The sequence below is a fragment of the Triturus cristatus genome, chromosome 1_1 (assembly GCF_964204655.1).
Source record: "Triturus cristatus chromosome 1_1, aTriCri1.1, whole genome shotgun sequence".
NCBI classification, from domain to species: domain Eukaryota; kingdom Metazoa; phylum Chordata; class Amphibia; order Caudata; family Salamandridae; genus Triturus; species Triturus cristatus.
In genome coordinates, this window is record NC_140579.1 from 916,288 (window position 1) to 934,681 (window position 18,394).

Sequence of the window (18,394 nt, forward strand, 5' to 3'; positions counted from 1 at the left end):
TGTGTAATGGTGATGGCCTCAATGCCCGCTAGATGTTGGAGGGGAGGGGATGAACAGTGTCTTGTGTAATGGCGATGGCCTCAATGCCCGCTAGATGTTGGAGGGGAGGGGATGAACAGTGTCTTGTGTAATGGCGATGGCCTCAATGCCCGCTAGATGTTGGAGGTTATGACAGTGTCTTGTGTAATGGTGATGGCCTCAATGCCCGCTAGATGTTGGAGGTTATGACAGTGTCTTGTGTAATGGTGATGGCCTCAATGCCCGCTAGATGTTGGAGGTAATGAACAGTGTCTTGTGTAATGGTGATGGCCTCAATGCCCGCTAGATGTTGGAGGTTATGAACAGTGTCTTGTGTAAGAGTGACGGCTTCAATACTCACTAGAGAATGGAGGCTATGTAGTGCGTCTTAAGGGTGAGGGCTTTAATACTCACTAGAGTTTGGAGGTTTTGAAGTGTCTTGTGTAAGGGTGATGGCTTCAATACTCACTAGAGGATGGAGGCTATGTAGTGCGTCTTAAGGGTGAGGGTTTTAATACTCACTAGAGTTTGGGGTTTTGAAGTGTCTTGTGTAAGGGTGATGGCTTCACTATTCACTGGAGGTTGGAGGTTAATAAGTGGATCGTTTCTAAGAGTCATTTCTGGATACCTGAACATGTTTGCGGTTACGAAGTGGGCAGGTGCAAAGCTTATTTTGAGTCGGTGGTTTCCGGTGCTCGGCAGAGGCACTTAATACTCCACACTGGCCCTTATAATAGTCTGCAACATGGTAGCCCTGTCTATCTAACTTAATGATGAGCACAACAGTTGTTTATTAATTCAATATACATTAAAAATTACTAATAACTGCCGCCCCAGCCATTCTTAAAGCTTTGGGGTCCTGGAAGAGTCTGAATTGTCACATTTGCAGGAGTGTGATGGTTAGAAGTTGTGCTGATACTTTTTGGTACTGTCATTGCAGCACTCGCGGGGCAATAGGTGGTGTAAGCTGCACCTCCTGACAAGGGCCCCGGCTCTTATATTTTAAAAATGAAGCACTGGTCTGGTGTAAAGATAAGAGTTAGATTCTTAGTAGATCACAGGGTTACGAAGTGTGTCTTGCGTAAGGGTGAAGGCTTCGCTATTCACTGGAGGTTGGAGGTTATTAAGTGGATGTGTCTAAAAGTCGGCCCAGGATACTTGTTACATGTTTGAGGATATGAAGAGGGCCTAAGAGTAGGACCACACATAGGGATGAGCCACTAGAGCGCAGCGACCAGCTCAGATGATATGGTTCAACAAAATCCTGCAAATAGCTCAGACCAACCCCAGCTTGTGCTCTGGACACATAGCACAGGATCTTTATCTACATTTGTTTTTCAATTGGGAGCCAGTGCAGGGGGGGACGAAGGTCCCCCATGGAAACATCAACAGCATTCTTGCTGCAGAATTCTGGACCACCTGCAGCCTTCTAATGGAGGATTTGTCAGTCCCCAAAGCATGGTTCTGTAGTCCAATCTCAACATTGTATTGTATTGTATATAATATTTACAGAGCGCAACAAACACCCTACGGGTACCCCGGCGCTGAAGATACGTGAACACGGACCAACAAGGAACAAGAGGAAAAAAAAAAAATAATAATAAAATAGAGCCTAAAATGAGCATTGCTCAGAGATAACAGAATCAATTACTAGGGAACAGCCACGTTGTGATCCTTTTCCTGAACAGGGACAAGGTACTACTTTGTCTGATTGCGAGTGGAAGTTCATTCCAGAGTTTCGCGGCAGCCATGATAAGACATGATAAGACCCTGTCTGTTGCGCTGAAAATGGAAGTAGCCAGATGATCTTCCGCAACCATTTCAGAACGGCAAAACAAGTGGCCGAAACCTTTGTCATTTGAGGCTTCATTGACAACTTTCATCCAGCAGGAATCCCAGATTCTAGCCCTTGTGTGTGTGCTGGATCAGAGAGCAGGCTCAGATTTTTTGTGCCAATGGGGGGTCCTTCACGAGGACGGATTCCTTCCCAGTACCAACATCTCTGTCTTTTCTCCATTCATTTTTAGTGATACTCACTAGATCTTGGAGTTATGTTTTAAGTAGCAGAAGGGAAGCTTTGATATATGGTAAATGTTTTTGCTATGTTTTGAGTAGGAATTGAAGTGAAGCTTAGATACTTACTATATGTCAGGGTTTTGTTTTGAGTAATAAGGTAAGTGATGCTTAGATACTCACTAGATCTTTGAGTTACGTGTTAAGTAGTAACAGAAGTGAAGCTTTGATATGTGCCAGATGTTGTGGTTATGCTTTGAGTAGTGTTGGAAGTGAAGCTGCTAGGATATTCACCAGGTGTTGGAGGAATGTTTGAGTAGTAATTGAAGTGAGGCTTGGACAGTTAGTAGATGTTAGGCTAATGATTTGAGTGGTAACAGAAGTGTGGCCGGTGATGCTCACTAGATGTCGGGGTTATGTTTTGAGGAGTAACTGAAGTGAGGCTTTGTATACTCCCTAGATGTCAGGGTTAAGTTTTGAATCATAGTGGACGTGTAGCTTGGATACTCAATAGATGTCAGTGTTGGGATTTGAGTTGTAACAGAAGTGAGGATTTGATAGTCATAAGATGTTGGGTTTATGTTTTGAGTAGTAAAAGAAGTGAGACTCAAATGCTCACTACATATTGGGGTTATGTTTTGATTGGTAATGGTAGTGAGGCTTGGATACTCTCTAAACGTTGGGGATATGTTTTGACTAGTAATGGAAGTGAGGATTGAACAGTCACTAGATGTTAGGCTTGTGGTTCGAGTAGTAACGGAATTGAGGCTTCCATGCTTACTAGATGTCAGGGTTATGTTTTGAGTAGAAACGGACGGGAGGCTTTGACAGTCACTAGATGGCGGGGTTATGTTTTGACTAGTGATGGAAGTAAGGCTTGGATGCTCACTAGATGTTGGGGTTATGTTTTAAGTTGTAATGAAAGTGAGGCTTGGATACTCACTCAATGTTGGTGGTTTTGTTTTGAGCAGTAAGGGAAGTGAGGCATGGATACTCACTAGATGTTGGGGGTGATGAAGTGTATCTTGTCACAGTTCTTGTCAGCCACAACCATGTCATCTGTGGCCCTTGTATCTGCTCCCAGAACCACGCCGTCCTGCAGGGAGGGAGGGCAGTAAAGGGTGAAGGTGTAGCAAGGGAGCCTTTAATGTAGCTTGCATAGACACACACATGTACAGATTGGTATTTGGACACCGATATTGATTTGCAGATATACAGGAAAGCATTTCTAACTCCAAAGCATAATTACTATTCTAGCTCCAAAGCACACAATTGAGGGGGTATCCCAGCATAATTACTATTCTAACTCCAAAGCATAATTACTATTTTACTCCAAAGCACACAATCACGGAGGTATCCCAGCATAATTACTAGTCCAACTCCAAAGCACACAATCATGGTGGTATCCCAGCATAATTACTATTCTAACTCCAAAGCATAATTACTATTCCAGCTCCAAAGCACACAATCACGGTGGTATCCCAGCATAATTACTATTCTAACTCCAAAGCATAATTACTATTCCAGCTCCAAAGCACACAATCACGGTGGTATCCCAGCAGAATTACTATTCTAACTCCAAAGCATAATTACTATTCCAACTCCAAAGCACAAAATCGCGGGGGAATCCCAGCATAATTACTATTCTTACTCCAAAGCATAATTACTATTTTACTCCAAAGCACACAATCACGGAGGTATCCCAGCATAATTACTATTCCAGCTCCAAAGCACACAATCACGGAGGTATCCCAGCATAATTACTATTCCAACTCCAAAGCACACAATCATGGTGGTATCCCAGCATAATTACTATTCTAACTCCAAAGCATAATTACTATTCCAGCTCCAAAGCACACAATCACGGTGGTATCCCAGCATAATTACTATTCAAACTCCAAAGCACACAATCATGGTGGTATCCCAGCATAATTACTATTCTAACTCCAAAGCATAATTACTATTCCAACTCCAAAGCACAAAATCGCGGGGGTATCCCAGCATAATTACTATTCTAACTCCAAAGCATAATTACTATTTTACTCCAAAGCACACAATCACGGAGGTATCCCAGCATAATTACTATTCCAGCTCCAAAGCACACAATCATGGTGGTATCCCAGCATAATTACTATTCTAACTCCAAAGCATAATTACTATTCCAACTCCAAAGCACAAAATCGCGGGGGTATCCCAGCATAATTACTATTCTAACTCCAAAGCATAATTACTATTGTACTCCAAAGCACAAAATTGCGGGGGTATCCCAGCATAATTACTATTCTAACTCCAAAGCATAATTACTATTGTACTCCAAAGCACACAATCACGGAGGTATCCCAGCATAATTACTATTCCAGCTCCAAAGCACACAATCATGGTGGTATCCCAGCATAATTACTATTCTAACTCCAAAGCATAATTACTATTCCAGCTCCAAAGCACACAATTACGGTGGTATCCCAGCATAATTACTATTCTAACTCCAAAGCATAATTACTATTCCAGCTCCAAAGCACACAATCACGGTGGTATCCCAGCATAATTACTATTCTAACTCCAAAGCATAATTACTATTCCAACTCCAAAGCACACAATCACGGTGGTATCCCAGCATAATTACTATTCTAACTCCAAAGCATAATTACTATTCCAACTCCAAAGCACAAAATCGCGGGGGTATCCCAGCATAATTACTATTCTAACTCCAAAGCATAATTACTATTTTACTCCAAAGCACACAATCACGGAGGTATCCCAGCATAATTACTATTCCAGCTCCAAAGCACACAATCATGGTGGTATCCCAGCATAATTACTATTCTAACTCCAAAGCATAATTACTATTCCAACTCCAAAGCACAAAATCGCGGGGGTATCCCAGCATAATTACTATTCTAACTCCAAAGCATAATTACTATTGTACTCCAAAGCACACAATCACGGTGGTATCCCAGCATAATTACTATTCCAACTCCAAAACACACAGGCATGGGGGTATCCCAGCATAATTACTATTCCAACTCCAAAGCAACAATCATGGGGGTATCCAAGCATAATTGCTATTCCAACTCCAAAGCAACAATCATGGGGGTATCCCAGCATAATTGCTATTTCAACTCTAAAACACAATCATGGGGGTATCCCAGCATAATTACTATTGTAACTCCAAAACACACAATTACAGGGGTGTCCCAGCATAATTACTATTGTAACTCCAAAACACACAATCAAGGGGGTATCCCAGCACAATTACTATCCCAACTGCAAAACACACAATCTTTGGGTTATCCCAGCATAATTACTATTCGAACTCCAAAACATACATTCATGGGGGTGATACAGCATTAACTGGGTGACAGCAGATTTATTATTCTAACTCCAAGGCCTACAAACCCTGGGGTGCACAGCCTGACCGGTGGGAGAGGGGGCAGCTTTACTGTGCTAATTCCAAAAGCTAAACTGTGAGGTCAGAGATGCTTTTTGGGGAGTGCATACCTGCTATCCTAAATTCAAGGCATACAAACACTGGAATAACACAGCATAATTGGTGGAGGGCAGATTCACTACCTTAATACCAAAGCATAGAAATATTGGAGTAACACAGCATAAGTGGAGGAGACCAGATTTACTATTCTAAGACCGAGACCTACACGCAATGGTGTAACACAATATATTTTTGGGAAGGCAAACTTACTATTCTAACACTAATGTGTACAAACACTAAAATAACATGGGCTAATTGGGAGAGAGCAGATTTACTATTCTAACTCCAAGACCTACCAATAATGGGCAGCACAAATTTGGGGAAGAACAGAATTACTAATCCAACTCCAAGTCATACAAACATTGGGGTAACACTGCAAAGCTGCAAACAACGAGGTAAATCAATTTTGGTGGAATTTAGATTACCTATTATAAGTCTTTATTTTTTAAAACACTACCCAGCCTAACAGGCCATAAAACCCACAATCCAGATAAAAAATATTTGAACTATCACTGCATTTTTAAACATTTGCATTTAAAGCAAATTAGAAGAACTTATCAATATCACATACAATATCAATATAATTAAAACACTTTTTTTTAAACTACCTATCCAAAACCCCAATAATTCTCCAAAACCAGAATTGTTTTAACTATTCCTAAACTATAAAATGGAATCCGTAAAATTAAATTACTCTAAAAATTGAAAAACAATTACAAAATGATATTATACTTAATGATATTTAAGTAAACAATATTTAAAATGTCAATATTATTCCACAACAATTGATGTACTTACCGTCAATATACCTATCTTTGATATTCTGACGCTCATGATATTTCCAACTTTATATTAAGGTCCATCAAAATTATAGAGTTGATATTCAGGATCTCTCCCCCTCGCCACCACGGGGTAATTAAAAATGCAAACAAAACTGTGTGGTTGCTGGGTGAACATCTGCTGGCAGCTGTGCTCTCCTCCACTTGTGCCATGTGAACTCTGTAGCCTCTTCCCAGACCTTTGTTCAGTTAATGTGCATCATTTGCTCCACTGACTGTGCCGAGACTTAAATTGATGTCCTTACCAAGTGAGGTGAAGCAGGTGATATGAAGATGAAAGTAGCGTAGTCTACCTTCCCTTAACTTTGTAATTTATTTCTAGAATGAATTAGGTTTTTACTTGATTTAACATGCAACAACGTTTTAATACAGTGTAATGATGTTGTGTCTGAAAGAATTAATCATAAACCATCAACCTTTGATGTAAAATGGGAGAGAGAAAGAAATACCCATGTAGTGGCTGAATTGAACATTGTGAAACCAGGCGGCCTGGGATTAATCCCGACTGCCCAGCTTGTCAAACCGTGTGATCCTAGGGAAATAGTGCATTTCACTGTGACTCGTTTTCCTTCATTTTCACATATAAGAGCACCTTGAAATACATCAGTACAATAACCTATCATGTACATGGTTTATCAGATTACAGTGTTGTTCCATCTGTAATTGCATTTTAGGCCACACATTGGGTATCCATGACAACTGATTTGCCTGTCGTTCACTAATTGCATGAGTTTCATGGTGGGGGGCAGGAGAGCAGGAATCTTTTCAAATTAATTTCCCGATGTGTCACCTCAAATACATGTCACTGAACGCTACAACACAAGCTAATGTACTAACCGGAAACACGTGCACAGGCTACAGAAATACACGTTTTTGAATTTCTAAGAGTCCGTATCATATGTTTACATGAAGTTTGTTGCACGAGTTAGAAGCCGACTATGGTGATGACATGGCTCTTAGAGCCAAGCCAGAACAGTGCGCCGGCTTTGCCCAATACCGTTCCACCCTGCCCACCTCCATATACACATTTTAACACACAGCTACCAGGAGGAAGAGGGGAGCACATAGTTTGGAGTAACAAACCACCAATGACAGCAGAGGGTGCCTGTGATTGGCTGGCAGCTGTTGGTGATGTCACACAGGAAAGCAGCAAGCACGCGAGACTGGCTAGTCAGTGTTGGTTGCACACAGGTGGAATTCACTCCTACCTTGAAGATGAGACCTGCTATGGTGGTTCCCGTCTTCCGTGGTTTGGGGGCCTTCGCCCCAGTTTCCAAGAGGTGCTTCTCGAGTGATGCATTCCTGTAAGGAGAAAGAAAAATACTGAGATCAGTAAATCTCACCTAAACCACTCCCACCAACACCACAGTGAGCACTCAGGACTGAAGCCTAATGGGCCTGACACTCACGACAGACTCACGGTCCCCACATTCACTGACTCCAGACTGAGCTCTGTCAGTACACATTCGCCTGTATCTTAATATATAGGCTTTGTACACATATTCCCGTTGTCTATTGTATATTTTAAACTTTTGTGAATAAGTTCTGTAACTTTTGAACAACCTGATGGTCTGCCTGTATAACATCGCTGTGTTCTCCGGGCAAGTTTGAGTTTTCGTATTTGTGAATGTTTTAGTAATTTCCCTATAAACACTTTGTGGTAGCAGGAGTGTCGTCTTTGCATCCCCAGTCCTAACTGGACCATATTTCAAGACTGGACAAATTCATTTGCTGAGTGTGTGGGTATTTTATGTCCAGCGCCACCACTGTGATAGTTTATACTGTGAGTGACGGAACCGTATGCTTTTCATACCTATTAATTGTGTGAGGGAAGTTTGCACCTCAGCGTCTATTGCTATAAAGCGATTGTGTTTTAGAGAAACTTGATATAAACCTTATCATTACACAAAATTAAAAATGATGGTAACAAGTACTGCCACATTTTTAGAAATGGACTAATCCATTTTGTGAAAGCTAAAACAAATAGCTGTCCACGTCCTGTGTGACAGCTTCATCCAGTCCTAACTTTTCCAATAACATCACTTTGCATGCTAGGATTTATTAGACCCTAATGACCTGCTGTTTGTTGAGAAGCCCGGTCTATATCATGCTATCACACATGGCATGGAACCACTTGGCAGTGGAATCAATAACAAGACGAAATGTACTCACTTTTCTTTGTTGCATTTTGTAACGAAAAACTAGCATTGTTCATCTTTTAGACCCTTGTTTACCCACCTTTACATCTGGTCCTGCCCCTCAGCATACCTGGTGCACTAGACATGCATCTAGGCACTAACCGTACTAGTCCTAAACAGGAAGGCGTCAAATGTTTAGGAGTCACGTGGGGGCAGAGGGCGCGCGCGCGCCGAGGAGGTCTCAGAAGCGCAGATGCTCGTGGACGCTACTACCGCACACGCACAACACCCCTGTGAATGAAAGGGTGGTGCTAAACCCCCTTCTCCTCCAGAACAATGGGGGCTGCACCTGCCCTCTGGTAAAAGCCCAGCCATTGTCTAACAACAGGTACGGCGTGTCTGAGGCAGGAAAATGAAACCAATGGCCCTCGCGGATCTGTCGCCCACCCTCTCGACCTTATCATAGCTCTCTTCTTCTCCCTCCCTCCACACGCGTCTTCACCTTCAATTTCCCACTCCTAGACGTCCAATCCTCCTCTGTCCCTCCCCGCTAGCCCTTGCTACAATCGTCAGAGACGGCACGTGACCCACTTCAGGGAAACGCCTTAAGCAGCCCTGCTTAGTGCCACGCATCTAGGGTCGGGCTAACACATTTGGTCTGTTTTCCCGTATCACCATAAGGACCCGCACAGGAACACAGATATCACCGTGTTCCATCTCACAGTGCCTTGCAGTGATTAAAACGCTAAGCTGAAATGTCTACACTGATGTATTTTAGCCTCTGCCATGGTCTATTTAAAGTCATTTGTCCTGGTAACTGTTCAGATAGCGACGATCCTGACCTCATTGGCAGGACAGAGGACAGTGGTACCTGACGCTGCATGCTACGCCATGATTCAGGTCTAGGAGTAGGAACCATAAGTATTAATAAGTTAGCGTTATGCACTATAGGCAGCCCTGGAGCCGGCTAGCACCTGCTGTGATGTAGCGGCATGCGGCACACCAAGCCTGTATGAAAGCACTTATGTGGATGGTCTCAAATCGCTGAGGATGAGGTGAGGTTCCAGGCTCCCATGACAAGGCAGGGCATGCGCTGTCTGGGTACTACAAAGAACCCACCCTTCAAGCCTAAATAGCAAAAGTGTTGTCCAAAATGTGCATAATTTTTTATACTGAAATTATCCAGACTTATAGAAATAGTCAATTATAAATCAGACAGGAGCTTAAAGTGATTAATGTACCAGCCAGAGAGGGACATGCTTACTGGAGAGTCGTGGTGTGTGCAGCTACGAGTCGCACCTATCAAAATATCAAAAACATTCCCTATGTTTCGATATTTGGTAGCATAACAAATCGAGTACCCTCACCCTCTCCCCCATATTAAAAGCGTGTCTGTTAAATTACTGCCACTCCAATATACCAATCATGTCCATGTCCTGCCAAGGCTTTAATCTAGTCAACTTGACGTAAAGCCCCTAATACCCTATTCCGTTTTAAGTAGGCCCTCAACTCCATCTTAGGTAATGGGAGTTGTCATTTTTTCCCAATTTATGTTGAATCATTGTCATGTCTGCCATTGATGTGAAATAGATATGTCACCCGATGCAACGTCAGTCTGGGACCAGTGTCTAGTTTTCACAGTGGCAAGGTCAAATAAGAGCAAACACAGACATATATCAAAACAGTGTCGTCTGAATTGACGTCCATTTACCTTTATCTGATCATCAGGTTATGTCTGGAACATACACCTTGATGCAAATAATCTATGTCAGAAATTCCTGAACTCGTGTCTGAAATTCCAATCCTTGATAAGAGGCGGTGTAATGGATTGCCACTCGTCAGGAGAGGTCCTTCCCCAGATTATCGCACAAAAAAACTGCCAGAGATGATCCGAACTGCTGCCAGCGTACCATGAAGATCCGACATCACACCTGATATGGATAACGAGTTAAGTCCAGGAGAAAGGACGCTGCCGCAGCGTGTTTTTCTTTCACAGGGAACACCGCCTTCACGCCTCTCTGATATCCGCAGCTTTTGCTGTCAACAAGGTATGCAGAGCGTTGCTTCTCCACAGAAAGTCTAGATTGCAAGTTCTACTTCAAAAGTTCTCACAACGTAGTGCATAGAAGTATGTTTTAGGGTGTTAGTTTTTAAATGGCATTTTAATTATGTTAGAAATGTTCATATTATTCTTGTTGTTTGCAACATGCGCATTTGTTGTCTTTGTGAGATTCGGTGTGGTTATTCTAGATATGCTGAAAAACAGGGTTGTTCTGTTGAAATAAATACTTTGTTGAAATAAATGCTTTTAGTTAAAAATGTCTATTCTTCTTAGTGCCATTTGTGGGTGTGGTATTGCAAAGAGTGAAACAGGTTTGTTTCCGGTACCACGGTGCCCCAGATCCCGGCTTATGGATTGTTAGTAACCTAAAAGCAATAATACCACTACAACAATGTATTGGGTGGGGTTCTGAAGATATACAATAACCTGTCTTTCACATTCAGCGTTGGTGCATTGAACCAATTTCACATGTGTCACCCGTGGGTGGGAAAGCAAACCTTGTAGAACTATGCCAGAGTCGTAGTTTACTCAACAAACCTATATTGAACTTTTTGCCCTGCACTGCAACAGGCATGGTTATGAAATGAGAGTTGAACCTTTCATTCAAGGCATGAATAAAAAAAAAATCCTCGTGGAACCTTGAAGCCGATCGCCTGTAACACCTTTTCAATGAGTACTGTTGCTGTAGCCAACAAACCATATCAATAGCAAAACTACAAGCCTGAATGTAATGTGATATTCCTTGTAAAAACCAGTACAGGCTGAAGGTATCCCGTAATATGGGGAAAGAGCTGCTTTTCACTGGGACAGCAGTTTATCTCTTGCCTAGCCATTATGTAAAGCTGCACAAAAGGAGTTAACTTCATAAAACTGATTTCATCATAGGAACATAATTGCTTTGTTTCAGTGGCAAAATGTGTCACTCAATGTTCACTCACGCATAAGGCATTGAAGTGTCACGCATAAGCGCATTGAAACTTGCCAGCTATGCTTCAGTTATTCCTGGCATTTTCTACCACAGCACTGTGCTGCTAGGACCTTTTAATCCATATTTCCAATGATGAAAGCAGATGGAGGGGAGTAGCTTCGGTGCGGACCAAGATAGACGCTCCCTAACTGAGCTCTGTGATCTCGGGAGTTGCCTTGGCTTGTTAACACCTCCTCCCCATGATGCCCTGAAACAGTGCCAGGGTGAGGGGGCCACCAGCGATTGAGGGAGCGAGTTGTAGCCGCAGGGTGATTGCAGAAGATGGTGAGGCAGCGATGGCCATGTGGAGCTTTGGACCGCGCCTTGTGACAGAGGCACTAAGCACAGGCTTCTTTGGAGTGAGCTTTCCATGCAGTTGGGATGTGGTAGAAGGACCTGGTAGGCAAGGCCTGGCAGAGAGGAGACAGGTGGCCCTGACAAAGGAAGATCTGCTTGCCAGCTCTAAGGTGGAATTGGAGGAGGAGCTCAAGGCAGATATTACAACAGAGATCAACGCCTTAAGATCTGATCTCGGTGACAAAATCACCACGATAAGGTCAGACGTGGATGCAGTGGGAGCCAGTATTGTTGAAGCAGAAAGTAACTTAGAGGATCAGATGGGAAGAGCCACACACTGATGGACACTTGCACAGCTCTTCATGCCAAAAATGATGTATCTATGAAAAAGGTCGAAGACCTGGAAAATCTATCCTGGAGAGACAACATTCGAATCAGGGGTCTAATAGAGGGAGTTGAGGTTTCAGATCTTAAGAGCTTTGTCTTGGGACTCTTTTCATTATTAATTGGTACTGACTCCACCTCGATCGAGCTAGACAGAGTTCACCGCATGGACCCCTACCAAATGGCGAGATCGGCCAGACCCCAGGATGTGTTGGCTAAGTTCCATGAGTTCTAGATAAAAGCACAGGTCCTACAGGCACCAGATCCAAGGACAACATCCAACATGAGGGCTACTCCAGCACATTGTTCCAGGACATTGCCCCGGCAACGCTTCTCAGACAACAGCAGTTCATGCCAATCACGGAACACTTTTGCCAAAATAAAATCAGGTATAGATGGCTCTATCCATTCGGCATTGCGTTTGATCATGGCAACAAGTCACACCAGACCTTAGACCTGGCGGTGGTGGCAGAACTGCTGGGAATTACATTGGCAGCACAGAGGGTTGGGGATCCCCCCCTCGACCATTACGCCTTGGCAGGTACAAGAGTTGCAGTGCCAGGGGCTCAGGAGGAACAGAAATGCAACTTGGAAAGAAGACTTATGACCTGTGAAACTGGTCCCCTCCTGGTGTCCTGTTGCAGGGGAGTGGCAATAGCTCCTTCTGGACCTTTAGATGCCATAACCACCATACACATTGATGGGCAAGGATGATGGAATATGAGAGATGTTACATAAAACCCCTTGGTTACACCTCCAAGCCCTCCCTTATATTGACGGAGCTCAAGTATTCTCCTTGGGAAAGAGGGGGATCCCTGCCGCTCAGACAGGGTGGATTTTGGCACAGTGACATTGATTGGTGTTATGTTTCTATTCTGGTTTATTAGTTTCACACTGTTTGGGGTTATGAGGGGAAGGCGGGGCAATATGAACAAAAAGGGTGGGGAAACAGAGAGCCTTCACTCCTCACGAGGAGAACACTTTCAGTGGTCCACATAGTGGCCTGGATAATCGAAAGGCATAAACACTGCAAGACTCGGTATGTTGCGAATCTGATTCCCTTGTGAAAATGTGGAGGGTGGCTTTTGATAATCAAGATCCATGGTGTGCGGTTTGGTTAAGGTCCTCTTACTCAATGTTAAGGGGATGAATGTGCCCAATAAATGGACCAAGATTTGGCAATTCATAAAGAGGGGCAGGTACGGTCTCATTGCATTTCAGGAAACACAGCTGAAACAGGGAGAAGACACTAGAGTCAGACACAAACTATGTATTCAGGCATACTGCTCACTCTCCTCATACATCATGGATTCCCCCTCCATGTTGCTGAGTGCAAGAAAGACAGGGAGGGCAGATACCTCATGGTTAGAGGTCTCTGTATTTCCGTTTTTATTGATATTTACAGACAAATACAGACAGAAAACCATTTATTTTCCTGTCTATGTATTTTTAAATGTGGATAAAAACGTAAATTGGATTCTTTTTCGAGTGCTTCTGAATGCTGTCATTCATGACTGCCAGGCCAATAGCTGTGCGGACTGACAGGTAAGGGGTTAAACAAAGAAAGGAATTTTAGTAAAGAGGCTTAAACAGCAGTAGTTATGTACAACCTTGATACCAAAATGTTCATGTTTTTAGACAAGTGCATTGATTTATCATCTTTGGGCATTCATATCATGGAAACCTATCAGGTGTTCAAGCATGAATGCACATTTATCGGTTACATAAATGTGGAAATATAATAGTTTCGATTTCACAAACCCCAAAATAAATATGGATAATATTAGCAAAAAATAAATATGAATAAATACAGAGGGAAATGTCCAAAGAATAAATACTATAAAACCGGGTGCCATACTCATGATTAAGGACTCGATCGATGGCTGGACACTGACAGTGATGGTGCTCTAAGCCCAAACACTGGCCAAGATGCCTTCCTGAGTAAAAGTATGGATCTAGTGGCGGAATTTACTGTGGGTGACATCATCTTTATGGGAGACTCCATATTAATCTGGAATCTCTGAGATAATAGGACAGGACCGTGCACCCCACACTCAGGGGGATTCTCCGCCACACTGAAAGGAAAGCTGTAGTACTTAGGGATTCATTATTGGCGGGGATGACACCCCTCTGACAAAGACTACACTTTCTTCTCCCTTGTACACCAGACGCTCTCGAGAATACAAAAATATATTCAGTAGCTCTTACCTCTAGCTGCTCTAACGGGGGCCCTAGAGATTGGTATAGCTGATCATGCACCGGGGACAGTGACACTAGATCAGGGGGACCTACCTGAGAGATTCCCCAAGTGGATTATTAATCCTGGCCTGATTAGGCACCCAGTCTTTCGGACCGAGTTGATGGAGTCCATAAAGGACTATTTCCAACGTAATGACACCCCTGATATGTTGATGGAAAAGTTATGGGATGCTTTTAAGGTGGTACTACGGGGGACTTGCATAAGTAAACTATCCTATTTTAGAAGACTCAGACAGCAACAATGAGAGTCTCTTGAGAGGGAGCTTAAAGATCTAGAAAAAGACTATAAATTAGCCACCACACTCCCTAAGCAACAGCAGCTTATGGCACTCCGAGGCCAGATACTCACAATGGACACTAACAGGGCCAAACTTACTCTCCTCAATCTGAAGCAGACACATTACCAACACAGCAGTAAGATAGGCTTGCCTACTTCGCATACAACGTGTTTGCCACTATGTTTAAGATGTTGTCTTAGAGTAGACAATGGTACCAGGCTCACTAAGGAGGGGCACATGTTGGGGGCTTTCCGCTCCTACTACATCCAACTATACAAGAAGGAGTGAGTGCAGCCGCATAGAAGCTCAAACTGAATATCTAGAAAGGGACAACCTTCCCAAACTTACTGAGCTGAGCGCTGCCAGCTAGAAAACCTTATTACAGACCAGGAGGTCAAACAGGCCATTACCACCGATAATGTCAACAAGTCTCCAGGACGTTACAGCTATACGGGGATTTTTTATAAAACGTTGGGGCTCTGCTGAGCCCTTAACTGGCGAGAGTCTACAACTCTTCTGACTACAAATTTGGCTACCTCTACAAGGGAATCCCTCACCTTTTTGATACACACACCAGGGAGGGACCCCAAGACATGTGCTTCCTATCGGCCTATAGCCTTGTTGAATGTTGTCACCTAGATATTTACTAAGATACTGTCAACTCGCTTGAAGAATATCCTCCCCCCAACGCTAATACGCATCTGGATCAGTCGGGCTTTATTAAACATCGCCAAACAAAAGATAACCTAAGAAGGGTAATCCACCTAGTTGAAAAGGGAACCAAGAAAGAGATCCCACCTGTGTTTGTAACTTTAGATGTGGCAAAAGTCAAGAGAATACATATCTAAGGTTTGAACAACTGATTACAGCACGAACACCGCGCAGTCTGCGCAATACCAGGTAGTGTCAGACCTATTGTCATCTATACCAAGAATTTACAGTGGCTTAGAGCCCGCCCACTGCGGCCAGTTGTTGGCCTTTTATCACTTTTATTTCTTTTCTTCTTGTTTGTTAGCTTTCCTTGTCCATCCTATCCCATCTTGTGTTTACCTCTCCTCCGAAGCATAGCCTCTTTACCATCTGATGTGTATCTTTCTCTTCCCTGCTCACTTTTAAGGAACTACTTTTTTCTTTTTCCTTAAGCACTCCTTGAGAGTGCACGTGTTTTCTAGCTCTCACCCTTGTATGCTTCTCCCCTGTCAAATACCCCCCATGCTCTGTGTTGCTCTCTTCCTCATGTGTTGCACCCTCTCCCATGAGCTTCATCCCCCCCCAAACCACCCACCCCACTGTCCATATTGCTCTCGCCCTCATGTTCTGCTTTTCACCTCCTTCCCTAACCAGGCTTTATTATTATTTTATTGTGTCGACCCCCCCCCCCCACTTCCCACTTGCTTCTCTATTGCTCCCCCACCTCTCGCGGGTATCTAAAGAAAACAAAATACAACATAAAGAAAGCATTTGTAATGCAATAGGTCTCGCATTTACGCGAGTTTGAGCTATTGGCATTGTAAATGACAATGCATTTTATTTATTTTTTATTTTTTAAAACATATATAAAAGGCATTGTCATTTACAATGCCAATAGCTCAAACTCACGTAAATGCGAGACTGATTGCATTGCAAATGCTTGTTTAGAACTTGTGCCCTGGGGACAGGGCTCACTCTGACACCGAGGGCAGTGACAATAAAGGTACACATCCAGATTGAGACGCCCTACAGAGACGAGAGGCATTGGAAATAATAACAGTGACACCAGTTTATTCTATAGCTCTAGGTGCTAATGTTATCACATAACAATAATACACATTTGAGGGCAATGTAGGCGTACAACAACACACTAAAGAAAAGCCATAACACAATGTGAGCTGCCAGATGTAAGAAGATCTGACCCGAGGAAACCAACTGTCTGATCTTGGACAAAGTGTCTCATCTCTCATATCATCTCAATTTCGCTATTTGCCAATAGTGATGCAAACATAAACCAGCTATCGCATCATGGCTCAGTGAGCTGAATGCTCAGTGCTGACAACATGTAGTCATCTAGACATGGCGAGTTCCAGTCTCGGCATTCCATCAATCACACATCAATACATCTAGGACAATGAATTGGCGAACTAACAAGTGCAGGTGAAGTTCAGAAACGGCAGAGTAGCTCTACACAAAAAGTTGATATATAAAGACAATGGATACAACACGTCCTCAACTTTAGGTGAACTCACCCGTTTCGCACCGATTGCAACAATATAACTAAAACCAAGGAGTCACTGCGGAAATGATTGAGTGAGGGTTGTTAGTGACATTCTGAGGTGCACAGGCCACTTATGCATAAATATAAATATTTCTGTCTTTTTTAAATATAAGACTCTAGCAAACGTAAGACGAAAGTAACATTATAAAAGTTTCTTTCCTCATAAAACAACAGAAAATCGATGCTCGCATTTATCGAAGGTACGTATGCAGTGCAAATGTTTTTTAATGTTCGTCTCATCGTGTGAGCTTCAGCCTTCCGAATGTTAACATGCCAGCGGCAAAATAAAGGATGACAGAGCGCCAACGTGCCCGAGTGTGGGAGCCAGTAAAAGAAACACCAGACTTTACTCACACAAAGACATGTGCAACAAAAGTATTTTAAATGCTCGGTCTGGCTTTACAATCTATATCCACAGTATGAGATCTACAGTTATTTATAAAACATGTTAAATGAAATTACTCTCTCAGCCGATTGCTGGCTTAGTAGGGTCATTCTTGAGAACGTATCTATGTTTATTTTTTTGGGGGGGTGCATAAAAGGCTGATAAAACCTGGCGCTTGGTTGGAAATTACTTTTTGTGCTGGGATGCAAACGTGTGCTTGTTCTATAACACCCGCATTGCCGACCCCCCATTTTTTTTCTTCACAGAGCTGCTCGGTGTTTAATGCCTGGGTCCGTGGACTTTCCTTAATTGATTACAGTCACGAGGTCACGTTGCGGGCCCAACAAGCCCAAATGCAATTCTGTCCCCCTCTGCAGCCTCCCAGACTGCGGCAGAGCGCAAGCAGTGTTTGTGAGCCTCTACCCCGGGGTGGGCATCGGCCTCATCGATTATCCCGATCTGTCAAGCGGCTCTGTCAATAACCCTTCTAATCATAGCGGCTTCTGCGGTAGGTGTTTTTACGCCTCATGCGCTCTGCATGTGACCTCTGTGGTAATGCTCCTGTACGTATGTAGTACACAGAGGCCTCTATGATGTGCCTTCTCTGGATATTAAATACAGGCTTCTCTGTCAGGCAGCCACACCTATTAAGTGCAGGCACATCCGATAGGCTTCTTGTTACATTTAATGCAGGCATCTGTGATGAGGCTTCTCATGATGTAAAATGGCGGCCTCTGAGATGAAGCTTCTCAGTGCAATAAACCACAGGCCGCAAATTCAGGCTGCTGGGACGAGCCTGGGATGAGCGCGGTGTCCCTGAAGTGGACACCGCAAAAATATAAATAAATGAAGTGAGCGCGGTGTCCCTAGCACGCGCCACGCTCATTTAAGAAATAACAAAAGCATACAATTTCGAGGGCATAGTGTTGCAGCATCGCGTTTCGTGAAAGAATGACAAAAAGAAAGTGCCTACCAACTAAAAGATCCAGTCCGGGTGGGCAGGGCCAAAAGGAGAC

The 18,394-nt window shown here is 43.3% G+C and overlaps 1 protein-coding gene across 2 annotated transcripts in view; it reads right to left on the reverse strand.

The window, feature by feature from the left end:
• LOC146869038 (proteasome subunit beta type-7-like) overlaps positions 1-18,394 on the reverse strand; it is a 52,668-nt gene that overhangs the window by 20,692 nt on the left and 13,582 nt on the right. For both annotated transcript variants that reach the window (XR_014969640.1, XM_085624150.1), the window contains exons 2-3: positions 7,566-7,659; positions 3,030-3,127 (exon numbers count right to left, since the gene is read on the reverse strand). Coding sequence is in view for 1 of the 2 variants with exons in the window: in XM_085624150.1 (XP_085480276.1) it covers positions 3,030-3,127; positions 7,566-7,659 (192 nt within the window). In the remaining variant the exon portion in view is untranslated. The remainder of the gene's footprint in view (positions 1-3,029; positions 3,128-7,565; positions 7,660-18,394) is intronic.